Source organism: Talpa europaea (genome assembly GCF_964194135.1).
Source record: "Talpa europaea genome assembly, chromosome: 12".
NCBI lineage: Eukaryota > Metazoa > Chordata > Mammalia > Eulipotyphla > Talpidae > Talpa > Talpa europaea.
The window spans coordinates 96,159,555-96,177,745 of record NC_140079.1 but is presented as its reverse complement, the minus strand read 5'-3'; the positions used below and the strand labels follow the sequence as shown (position 1 = coordinate 96,177,745).

Genomic DNA, 18,191 nt, shown 5'->3' with positions numbered 1-18,191 from the left:
CTTATAAGCCTGAGGCCCACAGTGGAGATCCTCCGCCTTTAACAGAGCAATGGACGGCGCTATTGGGCGTACAATATTGTGAATTGCACGTCCAATTAAAAGTGGTTAAAATGCTAAATGTTATGTTATCTGAATGGCGGCCCCTCCTCCCTGTGCCCCCACTGGTCGTGCGACACAACCAGAGCACTTGTTTGAGGCTTGATTTATGCTGACTTAATGTGTAGCCTGTCCTGGCAACTTTGGGGTTCCGTTAGAGGGGCCCATCGTCACAGATTTGTGGAAGATGTAATTATTGCTTCTTAAGAGCAGTGTTAGTGACACTCAGCTGCTGGCAGAAGGCGCTTCTAGATAATTTGCAGAAGGCGGTGTGCTTTCTGTTTTCCTCTTAGCATTGTTTACCCACAAGGCTCACTTTTCTACAGAGGAGATAAGGGCTTCCTTTCAGTGGTGGCTGGGAGGCTGGGTGTCCATCCCTTTGGTCTTGGGCTGCCCCCCCCCTCTCCCCCGCATGTGGAGGGCTGTGTCCCCTTTGAGCCTGCAGGCCTGATGGGCTGTTGAGTGGTGGGGGGAGGGGATCCCACCCCCAGCTGATCTCTGCAGCTTCTCTTTGCATGCAGTGCCAGATCCGCTTTGGAGGGAGAAAGGAGATCGCCTCAGATTCCGACAGCAGGTAAATACATCACTTCTCAGACGGCTCACTGCCGCAGACGGGTGGTGAGTGATGAACAGCTCTGCTTCTGCCTCTCACAGGGATTATGGGTGACCCTTGGCCCCTCCACCCTGGAGTGTGTCTGAAGTGTTTCTAGTTTCCCCTAATTCTCCTTCTGGGATTCTGTTCTGAGGAAATGCTGGAAATGCCTTCTGTGTAACAGAACTGTTCAGGGTGATTTATAATAGTGAAAACTCAGTAATGTAAAATGCCCAACCCTTGGGGAATGGCGACTAAAAGGTGTGCATCAGTGGCACATCACCTTTAAAAATGATGTCCCTACGGAATTTGTTTTAAGCCAAAAAATGCTTTGGCAGCAGTATAAAAATTGGAACTTGCAATAGAAGTAGAAAGAGCAGGGCCTCCCTGGTGGCGCAAGAGGTTAAGACGCAGCAATATGAAGCAGCCTGAGTTTGATCCCCAGCCAGAGAGCTACCCTCATGGCACAGCACACTTCTCCTATCTCAGCCACTGCTCCCCTCAGCAGGGTATTTCAGTCAGTCTGCCTGTTCTGCTCCCCACTCTGTCTCTGATGAATCCTCTCACCCCCACCCCACACCTCTGTACCCCAGCTCTTGTATGCATAAATAAATAAATCTTTAAAACAAAAAAAGAAGTAGAAAGAGTAGACAGAAAAATTACATGGGTATGGGGGGATAGCTCTAGGGTGAAGCATTTAACTATAAAATCACATGGACACGGGGGGAACCCTAGTTCCATCTAACAACAGCTGGTAAAAACCACACCAAGAGGTTTGGTGCAACTTGCACCAAACTCTTGCAGCTTTCTGATATCCTTCATATTTTTTACTGTGATCATATGTTCTTTTAGACTTTAAAAATATTACCATTAACCTTTAAGGCCTAGGAAAGGCTTTGCATAGCTTCTGTAACATTGGCTGGGAGGAGCTGGAAACATTTTGGCAAAGGTGACAGCACTCAGACATGCTGGAGATGGCTGTGAGGTCATTCAGAGCTGATTCATCTCTGCAGCTGTGGGGTGGCAGGAGGAACTCTCCTGGCAGGAAGGAAGGGAACTGACTTGCTCGGCGGTCTTCTTGCCCCGGACACTGTCTGTGTGCCCCAGCACCGGCTTCCTCCCGGGCCCCCCATCAGAGCCGGTCCTCCTCTTCTCTGCCCTTTCATGCTCTGTTCTTCTGTGACCCTTTACCAGCCATGAGCAGTGCAGGTGCAGGACTGGGGCTGTTGCACCCCTTCCTTTATACTCCACCCCTTCTTTTTTCTCGGCAGTAACATGGTAAGTACTGGCTCGTCGGCTGTCCACTGTGCGCTCCACTTTAGCTCACCTCTGTCCCCCATCTCTGTGACATTGGCTCTGTGTGGGCCGGGAGGTCTTGCTCTCATGGTCACGATGTGTCATGGTGGCTAGAAGCAGCTGGAAGGTGCTCAGTAAAGATTTGTCGTCCCAGGAGTGTGGGCGGTGCTCCCTGTGACAGTCAGGCGTTGGCGTGGCCATGCCAGCACGAGGCTAGTGAGCTGCGAAGGCAGAAGGGCTGCTGCTCCAGCTGTTTGCTTCTCTGCGTTCTGCACTATCATGTGCCTGTCACACAGTAGGTTCTCAGTGTGTGTTTGCAGTGTTAGGTCGGTAGAATGAGTGGTTGTTCCAGTTCTTCCTGAGGGCCTACCATGGGCTTGGCATTGGTCAGCACAGGTGAGTCATTTCGAAGGTCCACCTGCCTCGGAATCACCTGGGAGGCTTATTTATTTATTTATTTTAAAGATTTATTTATTCATTTACACAAGAACCGGAGTACAGGCCAGATGCGCAGGAGGGTGAGAGGATTCACCAGAGACAGAGTGGGGGGAACAGAACAGGCAGACTGACTGAAATACACTGCTGAGGGGAGCAGTGGGTGAGACAGGAGAGGTCTGCCTCGCCATGTGGGATCCTCGCCAGCCGGCTGGGATCGAACTAGTGCTACATAGGCCGTGGACAGCCTCACAGTGCGGCGCTCAACCACCTGCCCTACCAGGGGCAGCCCAAGGGAGGCTTATTAATTCATAGTGCAAATCTGCTTCTCATCCTGGATCTACTGAGCGGGCATGTGTGTGTGTGTGTGTGTGTGTGTGAGAGAGAGAGAGAGAGAGAGAGAGAGAGAGAGCAAGTGTGCATAACGTCTGGACTTATTTCTCATTTTTCCCATCACTGTTCTATTCATTTCCTGACAGAGAATCCATGTCTAAAAATGAGATTAACATGCTCTCATACAGTACACTTTCCTACTGTAACTTTTAGTAGGTGGCATGTTCTACTTTATAGTAGAATTTATTGAAGAAGGTAATTCCTTCTGTGAGCACGTTGTTTATGGCTGGGAGAAGCTTGCTGCTTACTGTTGGCGATGGTGCCTGCTGCTTCTCATGGCTCCTGCCCTCTCTGTTCGCACCTGCTCCCAGTCTTCAGGGCACGCAAGGAGGCGAACTGACCCAGCCTCAGTAGGCGGCTCAGAAAGGCGGAGCTGGGAGTTGGATCCTGGTTTCTCAGGCACCAAAGTCTGTTCTTTCTCTGTTATATCACCGTTGCATTGATTTCGAAGCTGGGTTTTAAAAATGCTTTTCATCTAGTGTCCCTCCCTCTTTTCTCGCTATGTTGTCCAACAAAAACTGAACTTGCTGGAGACAAAACTGCAGTAAGTTTGAACGGGAGAGTTCCCCATCTCGCTACGGTTGGCACTTTAGAAGTTAGGGGGGAAGTGGGGGTGGGGACTAAAAACTGCATTGGTGGAAGAAATAAAGACTTCTATCAAAAAAATAAAAAATAAAAAACGCGTTTCATTCCCTTAGGGGGTTCCTTCTCAGTATCAGTCTTCATCTTAGCTTTGAAATGTGTTTGACCAAAGGTGGTGGCACTTTCTTGTAGGAAAACCACATCATCGTCTTACACTGTGGGGACGTTTAACCTCAAGAGGAAAGGCAGTGAGCTAATGAAAAGAAACTGGTCAGGTCTGAAGAGGTGGCTGAGCAGCTCTCTCCCTCACCCTGACTCCAGCTTCTGGATTGTTCTCCAGTCCACTCAGGTCTCCCCGCCCCTGCAGCCACCACCAGTCACCTTGTCTTCCAGAGCCCAGTGCTCCGGGTGGGTGCCTCTTTCTTCTTAGTGAAGTGTAGGAAAGTAAATAAGAAAGATAATGGTGGAGTCGGAGTCCCATTTCAGGAGGAGCTTCGGTCTGGATGCCAGGTTGATGGATGGAGAGAGGAGGCATCTGGGACCTCTGAGGAGGTGGCTCTGCATAGCAGCCGGGAGGGCTGCATGGAGGTGGTGGTAGCCGGAGAAGAGAGTGGAGGATAGAGACGCCTTGGGCTGATTCTGTACGCCTGAGTGACTGACTGCAAGTGGGGCATGAGGTACACATGCTCTGACTCTGAGGTGTGGCCAGAGATCAGGACAGGTGGGTGCTGCTTGTCATTTTTGTGATTTTTTAAGACAAGCTTTTGATGCGGAGTTTTCTTTCTCTTGCACTGTGGACTGAGCAGATTTGGAGATCCAGGGCCATTGGCTTCATGTTTCTTTTTTTTTTTTTTTTTTTTTATAGAGGCATGCTTTATTTATTTGTTTGCTGGTTTGTTTGTTTGTTTTTGTTTATACATGCACTGGGTACAGTCAGAAGCGCGGGAGGGTGAGAGAATTCACCAGAGCCAGAGCGGGGAGCAGAGCAGGCAGAAGGACCGAAGTACACTGCTGAGGGGAGCAGCGGGCGGCAGGAGAGGTCTGCGCGCCATGTGGGACCCTCCTCTGGTGGCCGGGGAGCAGCCGGGGATCGAACCGGCGCCGCAGAGGCCGCGCGCAGTTTCGCAACCCAGCGCTCAACCGCTGCGCCACCGGGGAGGCCCGGCTTCATGTTTCTTCTGTTTCCCGCTTCCCCACTTACCCCTCGTGCTACTCAGGACTCTGGTTGTTCTCCATTCTCTTCCCCTTTTGCTTTACCTGCTCCTTCAGCTGATTCCTTCTTGGCAGCCAGCTCCTGTTCCACACTTAAGAAGCACCTCACCCCCCTCGAGATCCCCCAGCTGTGTTTGCGTCTAGACCCAGGGCTGGAGTCTGTCTGCTCCCCAGAAAAGGCAGTTCCTGGGTTTATGTCAGTGACTTTGAAAATGGTCAGAAAGTATGATTTCACACATTTGAAATTTGGTTATTTTTTAAATTTCTGGTTCCTCTGGAAGAACATTAATTGAATTTCTTTTATTTGCCTGTCTACCACCCTCAAACCCTCCCCCTAACAGTGGCTTGAAAACCACTCACTGCCTTGTAAGTTTTCACCTTTGCCAAGCTGGCATTTTCCTGGTTCTTTGTCAGCTGTTTTTTTTTCCCCCCTCTTTTTTTTCTCTACCACATCCTTTTGTCCTTCCCTTTGGAGAACTTATGTTAGTGATCAAGAACCACTCTGTTTTTCTCTACCCTCATAGAAACATTTACAAATAAAATATACAAATGTATTCACACACACACACATTCAGTTTTACAAACTGAATCCTACATAATGTTCTGTGTCTTTATTTTTTCTCTTGGGACTACGCTGTTGAAACCTTTCCAACTTGTAGTTCTAATAATTCTTGTAAAAGCCTGCATTCTATTGCTGATGCGGGTAAACAGTTGCCTACAGAGGAGGCCTGGCTTTGTTTCCAAATGTCACTGCTATGGATAATGAAGCAGTAGACATCCGGAGCCTCCTCCCTCTTATTTTTATTTGATTAAGTTATTTTGTTTTCCTTATATCTTTATTTCTTTGGCATAGATTTCAAGGAGTTGGGTTGCTGGGTCAAAACGCATGTTTTTATTTTTACAAATTGTGGTCAGATTTCTTTCTAAACCTTTCTAGCTGCGGTTCATGAGATGACCCTTTTCTTTCTTGCTGACAGCAGTCTTGATTGTTGTTTTAAAGTTTTTTCAATCTTATGGGTGGTAGTTCACTGTTACTTTATTTTGAATTTCCTTGATGGTTTACCTCAGTTGAGCAAAACGTCTTCATATTGTAACAGGGTGGTCCCCAGGAAAGGGGGAGGTTCCCTGCCCCACCCAAGGGAGGGTGGAGCTGAGCAGGAAGAGGAGAAGCTGCAGAAGAGACTGAGGAAGGAAGCAGGATGGAGCCAGGAGACCTGGAGGAGGCGCATGGAGCCTCGAGACACGTAAAGAAACTGCGCTTGTCTTTTGGTCGTGGACTGGGTGACACAGATGTGGGTGAGACCCATGGGGAGGTGACAATGGCAGCTTTTATCTTGATGTTGATTTTGCTCTTTTCCTTCCGGGCTTGTCCGGTTGTTTGTGACCCTTTTCTGTGGGTCCCCACTGGAAGATGCTTTAGACTTGTGGCAGGCTTTGGGGCCTTGTTCTGGGCCGATCCCATATGGATGGACTTTTACCCACGAGGGGACGGGTAACTTTGGGTGCTTCATTTAGAAACTAGACTCTTTGCCTTACCTGTATTGTTTCCTAGTTTTATTAAAGATCCTTCCCATTAGTCTCATGTGTTTTGTGTTGATGCGGCGGATGGCAGAACCCATTTAGAAGAGGCAGGTTTGCGGGGTTTGGGCTGCCCCTCTCCCTGTCCTATAACAATATTATTTGCCTTTTTTCTTATTGGCTTATTTGTTCCTTTGGCAATTTGTGAGAACTCGGAATATTATGGTACTTAACCTTTGATCTGTCTTCTGCATTGCAAATTTTTTTTCAGTTCAGTTTGCCATTATCTTTATAAGCACAGATAATAGTACCTATTATAATGCTGCATTTAAAACTTTTTACATGAGCCTGTGCCTTTTTACTGAGCCCTATAACCAGCTTACCAGTTTCTGGGTTTTCACTCTTTTAAGTAAGTCTTCTCTGATGTTAGAGTATGTGTGTGGTCATTTTAATTTTCTTATGAGATTTTTTATTGTTTGCAGTTAAACATTGACTCCATCTGGAATTTATTTTTGTATAGTCTATGGCTTAAGACATGAATCCAGTTTTAGTTTCTTCTAGATGGTTGCCATCTTTCTCACAGATCTTTGTCTCTGACTGCAGCTTACTTTTTTTTTCTTAAAGATTTTTATTTATTTATTTATACAATCACTGGGTACAGTCAGAAGCGCGGGAGGGTGAGAGAATTCACCAGAGCCAGAGCGGGGAGCAGAACAGGCAGATGGACGAAGTACACTGCTGAGGGGAGCAGCGGGTGGCAGGAGAGGTCTGCGTGCCATGCAGGACCCTCCTTCAGTGGCTGGGGAGCAGCCGGGGATCAAACTGGTGCCACAGAGGCTGCGGGCAGCTTCGCAACCCAGCGCTCAACCGCTGCACCACCGCCACCGGGGAGGACCTGACTGCAGCTTACTTTCATTCCATGCCCTCAGCACAGTGAGAAGGTGCTCCAGGCCAACGCAGTGTGCTGACTTGACTCTTTGGTGCTGGGACCTCTGGCCCAAGAAGGAGCGTGGGGACTTTGCGGGTGAGGTACCTGGCTTTGCCTCTCATGCTCTCTAAATGAATTTCCTGACCCAATGGATGGTAAATGGTGCAAGTCACTTCTTTGATCTTCCTTCCTCTGGAATTGTTTTGTCTATGGCTAGACATTTATCCTCACTTTCCTTTAGCCCTGAGCCACTGTGTTAGTGCCACTGGATAAATACCCATTCTTGCTTATCTGAATTGAAGTAACACCATTGTTTTATATAAGGTATTTCCATATTTATTAGGATTTGCAGGGGGTGGGGGGGGCTTCTTTATATTGCTCCATTGGGTTATTTATCCCTGGATCCAAAACCTACTGTTCCAAATTCCTGTGATTTTTACTGGAATTGTATTAAGTTTATTCATTAATTTGGGAAGAATTGATATTTTGGGGACATTTTTATTTTAATAAATCTTCCCATTCAGCATGATTAACGTATAAAATAAAATACGACAACGCCAAGAATTGGCAAAAATGTGGGGTGACTGTAGCTCTTATGCATTGTTGCTGGTGCCAAAACATGTAACAGTACTTTGAAAAAGTTTGTCAGCTTCTAGTTAAGCTAAATGCAAATTAATGTGTGACTCAGCAATTCAACTCCCAATAAACCAAAAATAAATAAATGTCTGTATATATATATTGTACCAAAAAAGCCCAAACTGAAAAACAAGGTAAAACAAAACCAACCCCCCCATTCCTATTATTTTGATCTTAATTCTGTTTTTTAAAAAGATTTATTTTTATTTATGCATACAAGAATTGGGGTGTAGGCCAGAGGTGTGGGGGGGAGGGATGAGAGGATTCACTAGAGACAGAGTGGGGAGCAAAACAGGCAGATGTACTGAAATACACTGCTGAAGGGCGCAGTGGGCGAGACAGGAGAGGTCTGCTGTGCCATGTGGATAGCTCCCTGGCCAGAGATTGAACCCATGCTGCAGTGGCTGCTGATAGCTTCTGAGACTTAACCCCTTGTACCACCAGGGAGACCCTGGCTTTAATGCCTTATAAAGAAATGTTACTGTCTTCTTCATGCAGGACTAGTATCTTTCTTGTTAAAAAATGTGATTTTTAGGGCCTCCCCGGTGGCGCAGCGGTTGAGCACTGGGTTGCGAAGCTGCCTGCAGCCTCTGCAGCGCCAGTTCAATCACTGGCCACTGGCGAGGGTCCCACATGGCGCGCAGACCTCTCCTGCCGCCCGCTGCTCCCCTCAGCAGTGTACTTCGGTCCTTCTGCCTGCTCTGCTCCCCGCTCTGGCTCTGGTGAATTCTCTCACCCTCCTGCACTTCTGACTGTACCTAGTGCTTGCACAAATAAATAAATAAATAAATAATTAAAAGAATTAAAAAAAAATGTGATTTTTAAAACTTTCTTACTATTGTGAATGAAATTCTCCTCCCCCATTTTCTCTTATTAAAGAAGTCAACTTTTAATGTTACGTTTTCTTTTGTTACAGAATGTTTCTATTTGTGGGTTAGAAACATTTGTGTATTTTTTTTTTTGGACCTGCTTTTCTTGACCTTGTAACCTAAGCTTTTCAAGAAATGCTATTGCTAATGCTGTATAAGCATCTTAAATAGTGGCATGACTTCCTCACCTTAAATTTTATTTTATCTTTTTTCCCTCTGGCTCCTGAGTTTTATTCAAGAGCTCATACAAAATATTCCAGATGGACGAGCTTTTTTTTTTTTTTTAATTTTTTTGCTATTAGATTTATTTATTTATTTATACAAGCACTGGGTACAGTCGGAAGCGCGGGAGGGTGAGAGAATTCACCAGAGCCAGAGTGGGGAGCAGAACAGGCAGACCTAACGAAATACACTGCTGAGGGGAGCGGCGGGCGGCAGGGGAGGTCTGTGCGCCATGTGGGACCCTCCTGGAGGGGAGCGGCCTGGAGCGAACTGGTGCTGCAGAGGCTGCGGGCAGCTTCGCAACCCAGCGCTCAACTGCTGCGCCACCGGGGAGGCCCCCAGATGGATGAGCTTTAATTCTCATCTTCCTCCTTGTCATCCTGGTTAATCTGGAGGTAATTTAGAGATGCCCTTTGCTGTTAGCAACTACCTACAACCAGTCACATAGTTTATTTTTCTTCACATGCTTGTTGGTGAGATATTTCAAATGCCCGTTGGAAAAAGCCACCGCAAAAGTTGCCGTGATCTTGCTCCTGCTCTGGCCCTCCGTCGCGCTCCACTGAGATGCCCAGCCTTCCTGTTCACCTTGAGCCTCTCCTGAGGAAACTACTCAGATGGGCCTTACCCAGGATTCCATCTCCCACAGGGTGGGGGCAGTCAGGGGTGAACCTCAGAACTTGCTTTTTCTTGCCCCCCTTTGGTTTTTTTTTTTTTACTGATGCCGTGACTGCGCAGGGAGAGCCTCACGATAACTTCTAAACCATTTTCCTTCAGTCTTTATAGCTCAAGGTAGCAGTACTTTGGTTTATGAAAAAAATGTTTTAGAAATAAGCTAAGTTCAGAAAAGCATCGAGGTTAAGAAAAACCTGCCCTGTAATTCCTCTACAAATGGTTCATTTTCCTACATAATCCCCTCTAGTGTGTCAGTGTGTGTGTGTGCACGTGTGTGTGGTGTAGTTGAGAACATGCTTAATGTACATGCTTAGTTTTCATTTCATATTGTATTATAAACACGTTGACTTATCTGGATGAGCTCTTGATAAATGTTTTTAAGGGCTTAATAGCCTTTGATTCTAAGCTATGCTATCATTCGGTCAGCTATTCCCCAAATATTAAATATTTAGGCTTTTTTTTTTAACTTCCCACGATTATAAATATTTTCATTTTTCCCCCTAAATCTTTATCCGACTTCTATAGCCGCAGATTGACTTCTACCCTAAAATTCAGGGGCTAAAGGGGATGAACCTTTTTGAAAACTTATTTTATGAGACATAAATGTAGGGCATGGCCAGTTGCAAATGAATGCCACATAATGGCCTGACTTCAGCAAGGCTAGTGGGTGCCGCATGGTCTTAAATCAGAGATAGGGCTGGTGCTGTTGCTATGGGTGCAGTTGGTTCTATCCCAGGGGATGCTGGAGTTTCACACGTGAATATAATCCTGTCTGTTTTCATGACTGTACTTAGGTTTCTCCCAAAAGGTTCCCATAAAGCTGTAATATAATAAAAGTATCAATTTGAAATAAGCCCTTTAGTCAAAAGGTTAATTTGATGCTGTTCAGTGAAAGCACTACATTTACTGCTAATCCTGTCTGTTGTTCTAATATTTGCATAAAAAAAGTACAGGATTCTTAGGAATCTTATTGTAGAACAATGTGGCAGGTTAAACAGCCTTGAAATATAGGACAAAGCTCAGGAAAACCAGTGCTTGCTGAATTTTAGCAGTAAACTGGTCAAACTTCCGCAGTCTCCCTCTGTTGGACAAATTTAAATTCAGTAGGAAGGAGTTACTTCATTTTCCATCCATTAGCTCCTTCTCTCCTTTATCAGACTTTTACCGAGCACCTTGAGGGCAGTTTTTTTTTTTAACAATCTTTTTTTGAGACCTATTTACATGCCACAAGATTCTACCCCTTGTAAGTATACAATGCAGTGATTTTAAAAGTCAGTTTATATAGTTGTGCAGCCATATTTAATTTAGTTTTAGAACATTTTTTTCACCCAGAAGAATTCCCTTGTGCCAGTTTACATTTAATCCCTGGTTCCACTCTCGGCCTTAGACAGTGACTTCCTTTCTATATATTTACTTTTTCTTAACGTTTCAGACAATGTGTGACTTTTGGGGCCTGACTTCTTTCCCTTAACATAATATATTCTAGACTCACCCATGTGATAGTGTCTATCAGCACTTTATTCCTTTTTATTGCTGAGTAGTATTCCATTGTATTGACATTCCACAGTTTTTTTTAAATGAGATTCATTTTTAACAGATTTGAAGTCAAGTCAGATTTGAGCACTCTATATAAGAGCTGAATTCCTATAGGGCTATGTCCATTTGAACCAGAGCAGCCTCTCAAAACATAACTTGAACCAGCTTTGTTTCTTTTTCTTCTAGGAACTATGATGTTCTGATCAAAGATAACAAATTCCTTGCCCCTCACTGGGGTGGCACCTCCTTGTATGTATGATTTTGTTGTCCATGCCTGGCCCTGTGTGCAGATGACTTCTCCCCTCCTCTGGGGAACAGCTATATGCACAAAAACTTGATTTTCTTGTTTGGTGGTTTAAAAAAAACAAGGAAGGTTTAGATTTTTTTTTTAAGTGCTCTGCTAAGTTAAACACATGCCCCAATTCATTAACTTAGAGTTCATTGCTCTAAAATGCCACAGAGGCAGCCAACCCATCACAGCAAGGCCAGAGAGCATTTAGCAGAGAGCATCTTGGGAAGTGGGAGAGACTGAGTTGAGGAATGAAAGAGCTTCACTGAAGCAGACGCCCCTCTCATTTTGCAGGCATCCTTATGTAATGGTTCTAAGGCAGTGCCAGCGCCACACCCACCACAACTCAGGGTTTGGATTCACAGGGTTGGGCACGTGTGTTTTCCTTGCTGCTCTAGCCTGAACCCACCTGGTTTGGCTTATGGGTGATGCAAGATCTCCTACGAAGCATCTCTCACCTGAATGTACATCAAATCCATTTTCTGAGTTACGTGTGGGGCACCTAAGGTGAATGAGGCATGATCCTTGCTGTTGGGAAACTCAAGTTAGCAAGAGGTGATAGCTGTGCAAAGCAGATCGTTAGCAGACATTGGCCAAGTGCTGCAGGAGAGAGAAGCTCAAATGAGGAAGCACTCAAGAAGGCTTCCTGGAGGAGGGGACACTTGAGCTAAGTCTTGAGTGACCAGTAGGATTAAACTTGGAGGTGAAGCAGGGACATGGGGAAGGTATTAGGTAATATCCCTCATGAGGCAGGTGTAGCAATGAAGGGATTGCAGCTCACCCCCCATTTTCTCCTGTGTTAGGTTGGTGTGACTGCATCTGGAGGGTTGTTATATGAATGTGTCCCAAACTTTGTGCTGTCCCCCTACATTTCATTCCTCTCAGGGGCCAGGTATTCTTAGAGTTGGGGGGTGGTTACTCACTTGTGCCTTGGAGCCAAGCAGTCAGGGACTGTTGAGTAATCATTATAGTTGCAGATGATTCATTTTAAGCTGTGGTTTGCTCTGGAGAATTCTAAACGTGGCCCAGAGTTTTTGTTTCTCTTCCCCCCAAGTAGGATTTCCTGGTCAAACTCCATTTTGCTGTGTCTTTGATTTGGTTCCTATGGAACTTAGTTTTATATTTTTTTATTTTTTATTTTTTTGTGGGACCCTCGCCAGCGGCTGGGAATTGAACCGGTGCTGCAGAGGCTGCGGGCAGCCTCGCAACCCAGCGCTCAATCACTGCGCCACCAGGGGAGGCCCTGGAACTTAGTTTTAGTGGGTGTCTCAACTTTCCAGGAGCCCTGAAATGTGTGCCTGCCTGCGTATATGGGAAGACTAGCATATGTATATGGGAAGACTAGCATCTAATATTTAAGAATGACATCTACCCAGCAAAGAGTGTGGGGGAGTATTCTAGAACCCAGGGCTCAAGGTTCATCACCCATTTACCTACCCAGTGAAATAGCGTTTATGGCGTGTGTGCTATGAACCAGGCACTGAGCCAGGCAGGGGAGCTAGGAAGACCAGGTAGGAGTGGAAGAACAAATAGTGTGCTTGAGGATAGTGTTAGGTTTGGGATGCAAGTAGACTTCCTTGTGTGGAGGGCCACCTTTGATCGTCTGGCAGCATTTCCTGGAATGATGGGATGCATTAGTGATGTCTGTCACAGGCACAGGCTAGAGTAAATGTTCAGGTGCGTGCATTTGTTGATGCTGTGTTGGGATTTTTTGGCGTAGACACATGACTTGAGTAAAGGTTGGGCATGGAGGGTTGGTTTCCAACGTCAGGAGTTCCTGGGGTAAAATATATGGCTCCCATACTCAGAAGATGAGGAGAGACTGAAGAAAGAAGCAGACCATTCCAGATTGGTAAGTGGCAGTTTCAGTAAGCAAGGCAACTTACATATAAGGTTTATCCTGGGTTGTGTGAAAGACAATAAATCGCTACACCCACCCAGCATCTTAAGAGTTTGTATAGAGGCCTACGCGGGTTCCGTCATGTCTGCTGTCCACATGGTCCTAGTAGTACGCTACCCTCTCAAGATTGCACCCCTGAAGTGACTCTTCGGTAGAGACAGGGGCCAGCATGTATACTCCAAGGATGGAGGTGGGATCAAGATTCTCCATTTGTCTGGGTTTAGTTTATGGATCAACAAAAGTCTTCTCTCTTCCTACTGGCCTTCCAGTAGGAGAAGACTTTGTCTTGGAGTAAAGCAAGTTTGTCTTGGTGGTGAAGGTGGGTGGGGCTGGGGCTGGAGTTTAGATGTTTCTGCCTGTAAGTGACTTCAGGAAGTCACTTAGATGTCTTTAAATCTCAGTTTATCTAAGTATAAAATGGAGACAATAATACCTGCCTTACCTATACCATAGTGTTGATGGGAGGAGCTAATGAAATAATGGGTATGAAAATGTTTTACTACCCACAGAGTGATAAACACCTGGAGTGTTATTAGTATTATTACTCCAGGTGTGGAGTGGGTGGAACAGGAAATGCCTGCAGTTAGGCAAGGTCGAAGCAGGTGGTGGTGGCCTCTGGGCATTTGCACTGGGCCCCTCTGCCTAGCTTGCTGCCTCTCATCATATCCTGTCAGAAGCCCAAGGTTACCTCCATTCAGGCCACAAATCTAAGCTTGTCCCTGTGCTGTTGCCACCTCCCACCTCATCCTGTTTTATTTTCTTCAGTTCTCAACTGAAATGGCCCGGGTAGCTTATTTGTGTATTTCCCGCCACTGGTACCGTCCTCACGTGGCCTCGCCCATCTCACTCCCGCCTTCCTATTGTGAGGCTGGAATGGAGTCTGGTATGTGGAAGAGAGAAGCGTGGTTCTTCCCATGAGTCGCAGGATTGAGTGGAAGGGTCTCCGAGGCCCACAGACCCACGCAGGCTGCTCCCTGGAGCCCTGGGAGGGCGGCTAAGCTTAAAGTGTAGTTGCTGTGACCTCATCTCCTTGCAAACATGTTCCCGAATCTCCCATTTCTTTGGTTATTGAGAAATTCAGTTAAATGCCCAGTTATTTTGTCCTAATTGAAAATTCCGTCAGCTCTGCATCTGACTTCAGTGTAACCTCTTACCGCAAAAATAACGAACAAGACTGAGATTTCATATATATATTTTTTAATATATGTAACAGGCCATGAAATTATACAGTGTTTCCAATTTGGCAGGCTGGTGAATTCAATCTCTTGAAAGATAATCTTATTCCTTAAATTCCTTGTGACATGCATTGGAGTTGAATTTGTGAATTGGATGCAGTTAACATCTAACCCCTCCCTACAGCAAACTGATTTGTGCTTAAATTGACTCTGACCCCCCGCACCCTCCCCTCGGGGAACTAGGCTGTTTGGGGTGTCACAGAGTCCTCCGCAGTAAACTTGAGAGGGAAGAGGTGTGTGGTGGGCCCAGTCTCTGCCGTGACCTGCTGCCAACCTGACGTCCAGTGTTTACCTTGCTGCTCATCAGAGGTGCTGGCCCTCCCGGGTGGTTACTCAGTCACAGGGTGATTGATGAATCGCTGTCCTCCCTCAGGGTGACCTGCCTGTGTGCCCAGTTTGAAGCTGTCCTGCAGCATGGCTTGAAGAGGAGTCGAGGACTGGCACTCACGGCGGCCGCCATCAAGCAGGCAGCGGGCTTCGCCAGCAAGACTGAAACAGGTACGTGAGGCCGATGCGCATGGAGGGCGCCGTCTCTTCTCTCGTTCTCTTTTGATTTTTGTGTCTTTGATGGAGGCGCCTGTATGCGCCTTGGGTGGGGCAGAGAGGGGAACGTGGTGGAGCAGAGGCCCGGGTGTGAGGGTGTCTCGCTTGTAACCAGTGGTGGGGCTGGCCGGCGTCTGTTTCTGGGATGCCATCCTCTGTCTGGGGTTCTCAGGCCACGTGCTGCTGTCTCCCCGGCCCGGGGCCTGCAGCTAGGGCTTGTTTCCCTGCGTGGCGTGCGTGGCTGTAGCTGGAAAAGGAATAATTGTTTTCATTTTATGGGAAGGGTAGCCTGCCGTCTCATAGCCACCTCTGCCTCAAACAGCAGAAACCCTGCAGGTTTCTGAACCTCCAGTACTGCGACCACTCGCTTTCATGTGGTCAGTACTTCCCATGTGCCATGCGCCTGTCTCTGGGTGACTGGGCAGGGCTGACGACAGTCACTGTTGGCACCGAGAGTGCACAGTGCTAGCCTGGCAGTGTGAGCCTCAGACAGATGAACACGCTCATTGCTCCCAGCAGCCCCAGGAGTCCACCGTGCAGCTGAGGAGACCTCCAAGATTTCCTGCGGACGGGACCCCTGAAGTCCAGCCTGTGATATAAAGAACATGGCATGTCCTCTCCTACATTAAAAAAAGCAGGTTCTTTCAGATCCTGCTGATGCTGCTGCCCTGAATTCCTGATCTTCCTGGTTACCGGGATGCTTTCCTTGTCACTGCTGAGTAAAATGTGTCATCTTTTGCTAGTTCTCCTCATTTCTCAGTGATAAATCAGCCCTGCCATTTTTGGGGGAGGCGTCTGGAAATTCTCTGCTGCCTGGGCCCTAACCTCCATCCCCCACCTCGGGCTGGCATCTCTCCTTCCCTTTTCTTCTCTGTCCTTCAACAAATATGTTTTCTCCGTAGTTTACCTTTTTACTCTCGGTGACATCTGTTGAGGAGCAGAAGTACTGTCCATCATTTAAGTAGTCACGCCTATCTGTCTTCTTACTGATATAACCCGTGTCCTGCTTCAGAAATTCATTGCCTATTCCATAAAGAGGCTCTGTGGTCATCTTTTAATTATGTCTGACCTGGTATTTCGAGCTATACCGTTTACTGGGATGTATTTTTGTATGTGGTGTGAGAGGGTTGGTGTTTCTCCCTTATAGGACCAAGTGACTGAGCCCCAAGTGTTGGCAATGCTTTCTCAACTGCCCTGAACTACCACCTTTGTCAGACAGCAGACATCCATATATTTCTAGGCTTTCTCTTATATTCTACCAGTCCGGTAACCCTTGTACCAATAGCACATTGCCCTTAGTTACTGTATTTTACAGAAAGTCTTCATATCTGGCAAGTGTTCTGTCCATCAGCTTTATTCTTCAAGGTTGTAGTGAGTATTCTGGACCTTTTCCTTTTCCACATGCATTTGAAAAAATCAGCTTGTCAATTTCCACAAAAGAAAATTTGTGGAGTTCTGATTGGAAGTGCAGGGAGTTATTTTGGGGAGAATTTCACCTATTTTTAATATCGAGTATCCCAGTCCATGAACTTGTGTCTCCTCCTTTATGTAAACTCTCCATTATCTCTCGAAAATGTCTTTTGCGAACATCTTTTGTTAGACCTGTTCCTAGATATTTGAGATTTTGAGGTTGGTATTTTTTTTTAAGCTTGTTTTCCCGATGGTTGATTGTATATAGAAACATAGTTGCTTCTTGTATGCTTCTTGCTTTATCAGGGCCTCCAGGGTACTGGTATTAGTGAATAGCATTGAAAATACCAGGGGCTCCTTGTTTTATTCCTGATTTTAGAGGAAAGCTTTATCAGATGAAAACAGTCCCCTTTTTTAAATCTAGTTGCTAACAATTTTTTTTTTTAAAGTGATTTTACTATTCGTGATTCTTTTTTTTTTAAATTTTTTTTAAGATTTATTTATTTTTTATACAAGCAGTGGGGTACAGTCAGAAGCACGGGAGGGTGAGAGAATTCACCAGAGCCGGAGTGGGGAGCAGAACAGGCAGACTGACGACGTACACTGCTGAGGGGAGCAGCGGGCGGCAGGAGAGGTCTGCGCGCCATGTGGGACCCTTACCCGGCCGCCGCAGATCGAACCAGCGCTGCAGAGGCTGCGGGCAGCTTCACAGCCCAACGCCCAACCACTGCACCACCGGGGAGGCCCTTGCTAACAATTTTTATCACGAGTGAATTTTGAATCTTCAAACGCTTTCCCTCCATTTATTGAGATTGAATTTCTTGTGTTAATCCAACCTTGCATTCATAGAGTTAACCCAACTTGGTAATGATACAGCATCTTTATTTTGTCATTGAATTGATTTTTGAGTCTTTTGCATATGTGTTTATAGATTGCCTTGTTACTTTATTTTCTTATAATTTCCTTGTCCTATTTTGAGGTCAAGTTGGGTTATTCTGGCCTTATAAAACAAGCTGGGAAGTATTTCCTTTTTCTTTCCTTTTTTGATGAATTTGTAGACAACTGGCCTTTTTCTTTCTTCTTGATTCTTTCAAGACTTTCTCTTTGTCTTTGACTTTTAACAGTTTTGACCTTGGTGTGTCTTGGTGTAAACTTCCTTTCATTTATTGTGCAGGAATATTCTAGCTTCTTGGATGTGTAGATATTTCATAAACAAAATGTTGGCAGTTTTGTCCATTATCTGTTCACATATTTTGCTCTCTCTGCCTTTCCTCTTCTTCCTGTCTCCCTGCACTGCCTTGTCACCCAGGAGTGGGGGCTTGGGCTCCCCAGCCTCCGCTGTGCAGGAGAGCGCCCCTGCCAGCACGTGCTGGGCCCAGCTGTGACTGTGGGCTGGACTAGTGGAGAGTGGTTTCCTGGCATCTGCTGCCCAGGTGTGTCATTCCTCCAGTGGTGCCCCTGGGTGGGGTGTCACCTATCTTCCAACTTGGCCTTGCAGCCTGCTCCACCCTCAAGGCCTCTGTGCCACCCCAGCTGGAGGGGGTTGGAGAGGTCTTCTCGTTTGACTGTGCCCGAAGTCCCTGACTTTCTGGCTTTGTCTCGATTTTGACCACAGCCTTGTCTTTGTGCTTGCTGGTGTTCTCCCTGCAGCGCCGCACGTCGTGTGTGGAGAACTTGAGGTCATGTGAAGCTCGGGAGGAGGTTATGCTCAGAAAGGGCTTACTGTTGCTTCTCAGGCCATGAGGGCAGAGGAGACTCAGTTGAAGCCAGCCAGGGCTTGAGCTGGTTCACACCTGGGCACTTGTGAGTGCTGCTGCATTTCTGCTT

The 18,191-nt window shown here is 46.4% G+C and overlaps 1 protein-coding gene across 2 annotated transcripts in view; it reads left to right on the top strand.

Moving 5' to 3' along the window:
- The window catches only part of SNX29 (sorting nexin 29), a gene marked incomplete at its 3' end in the record, with an annotated part of 282,630 nt that overhangs the window by 1,315 nt on the left and 263,124 nt on the right, over nt 1-18,191 (top strand). Inside the window, exons 2-3 of one of the 2 annotated variants that reach the window (XM_084250522.1) lie at nt 618-670; nt 14,785-14,909. In XM_084250522.1, coding sequence (XP_084106648.1) covers nt 618-670; nt 14,785-14,909 — 178 coding nt within the window. Of the gene's footprint in view, nt 1-587; nt 671-14,784; nt 14,910-18,191 lie in introns of both variants that reach the window. The other variant, XM_084250521.1, reaches the window with a different exon arrangement.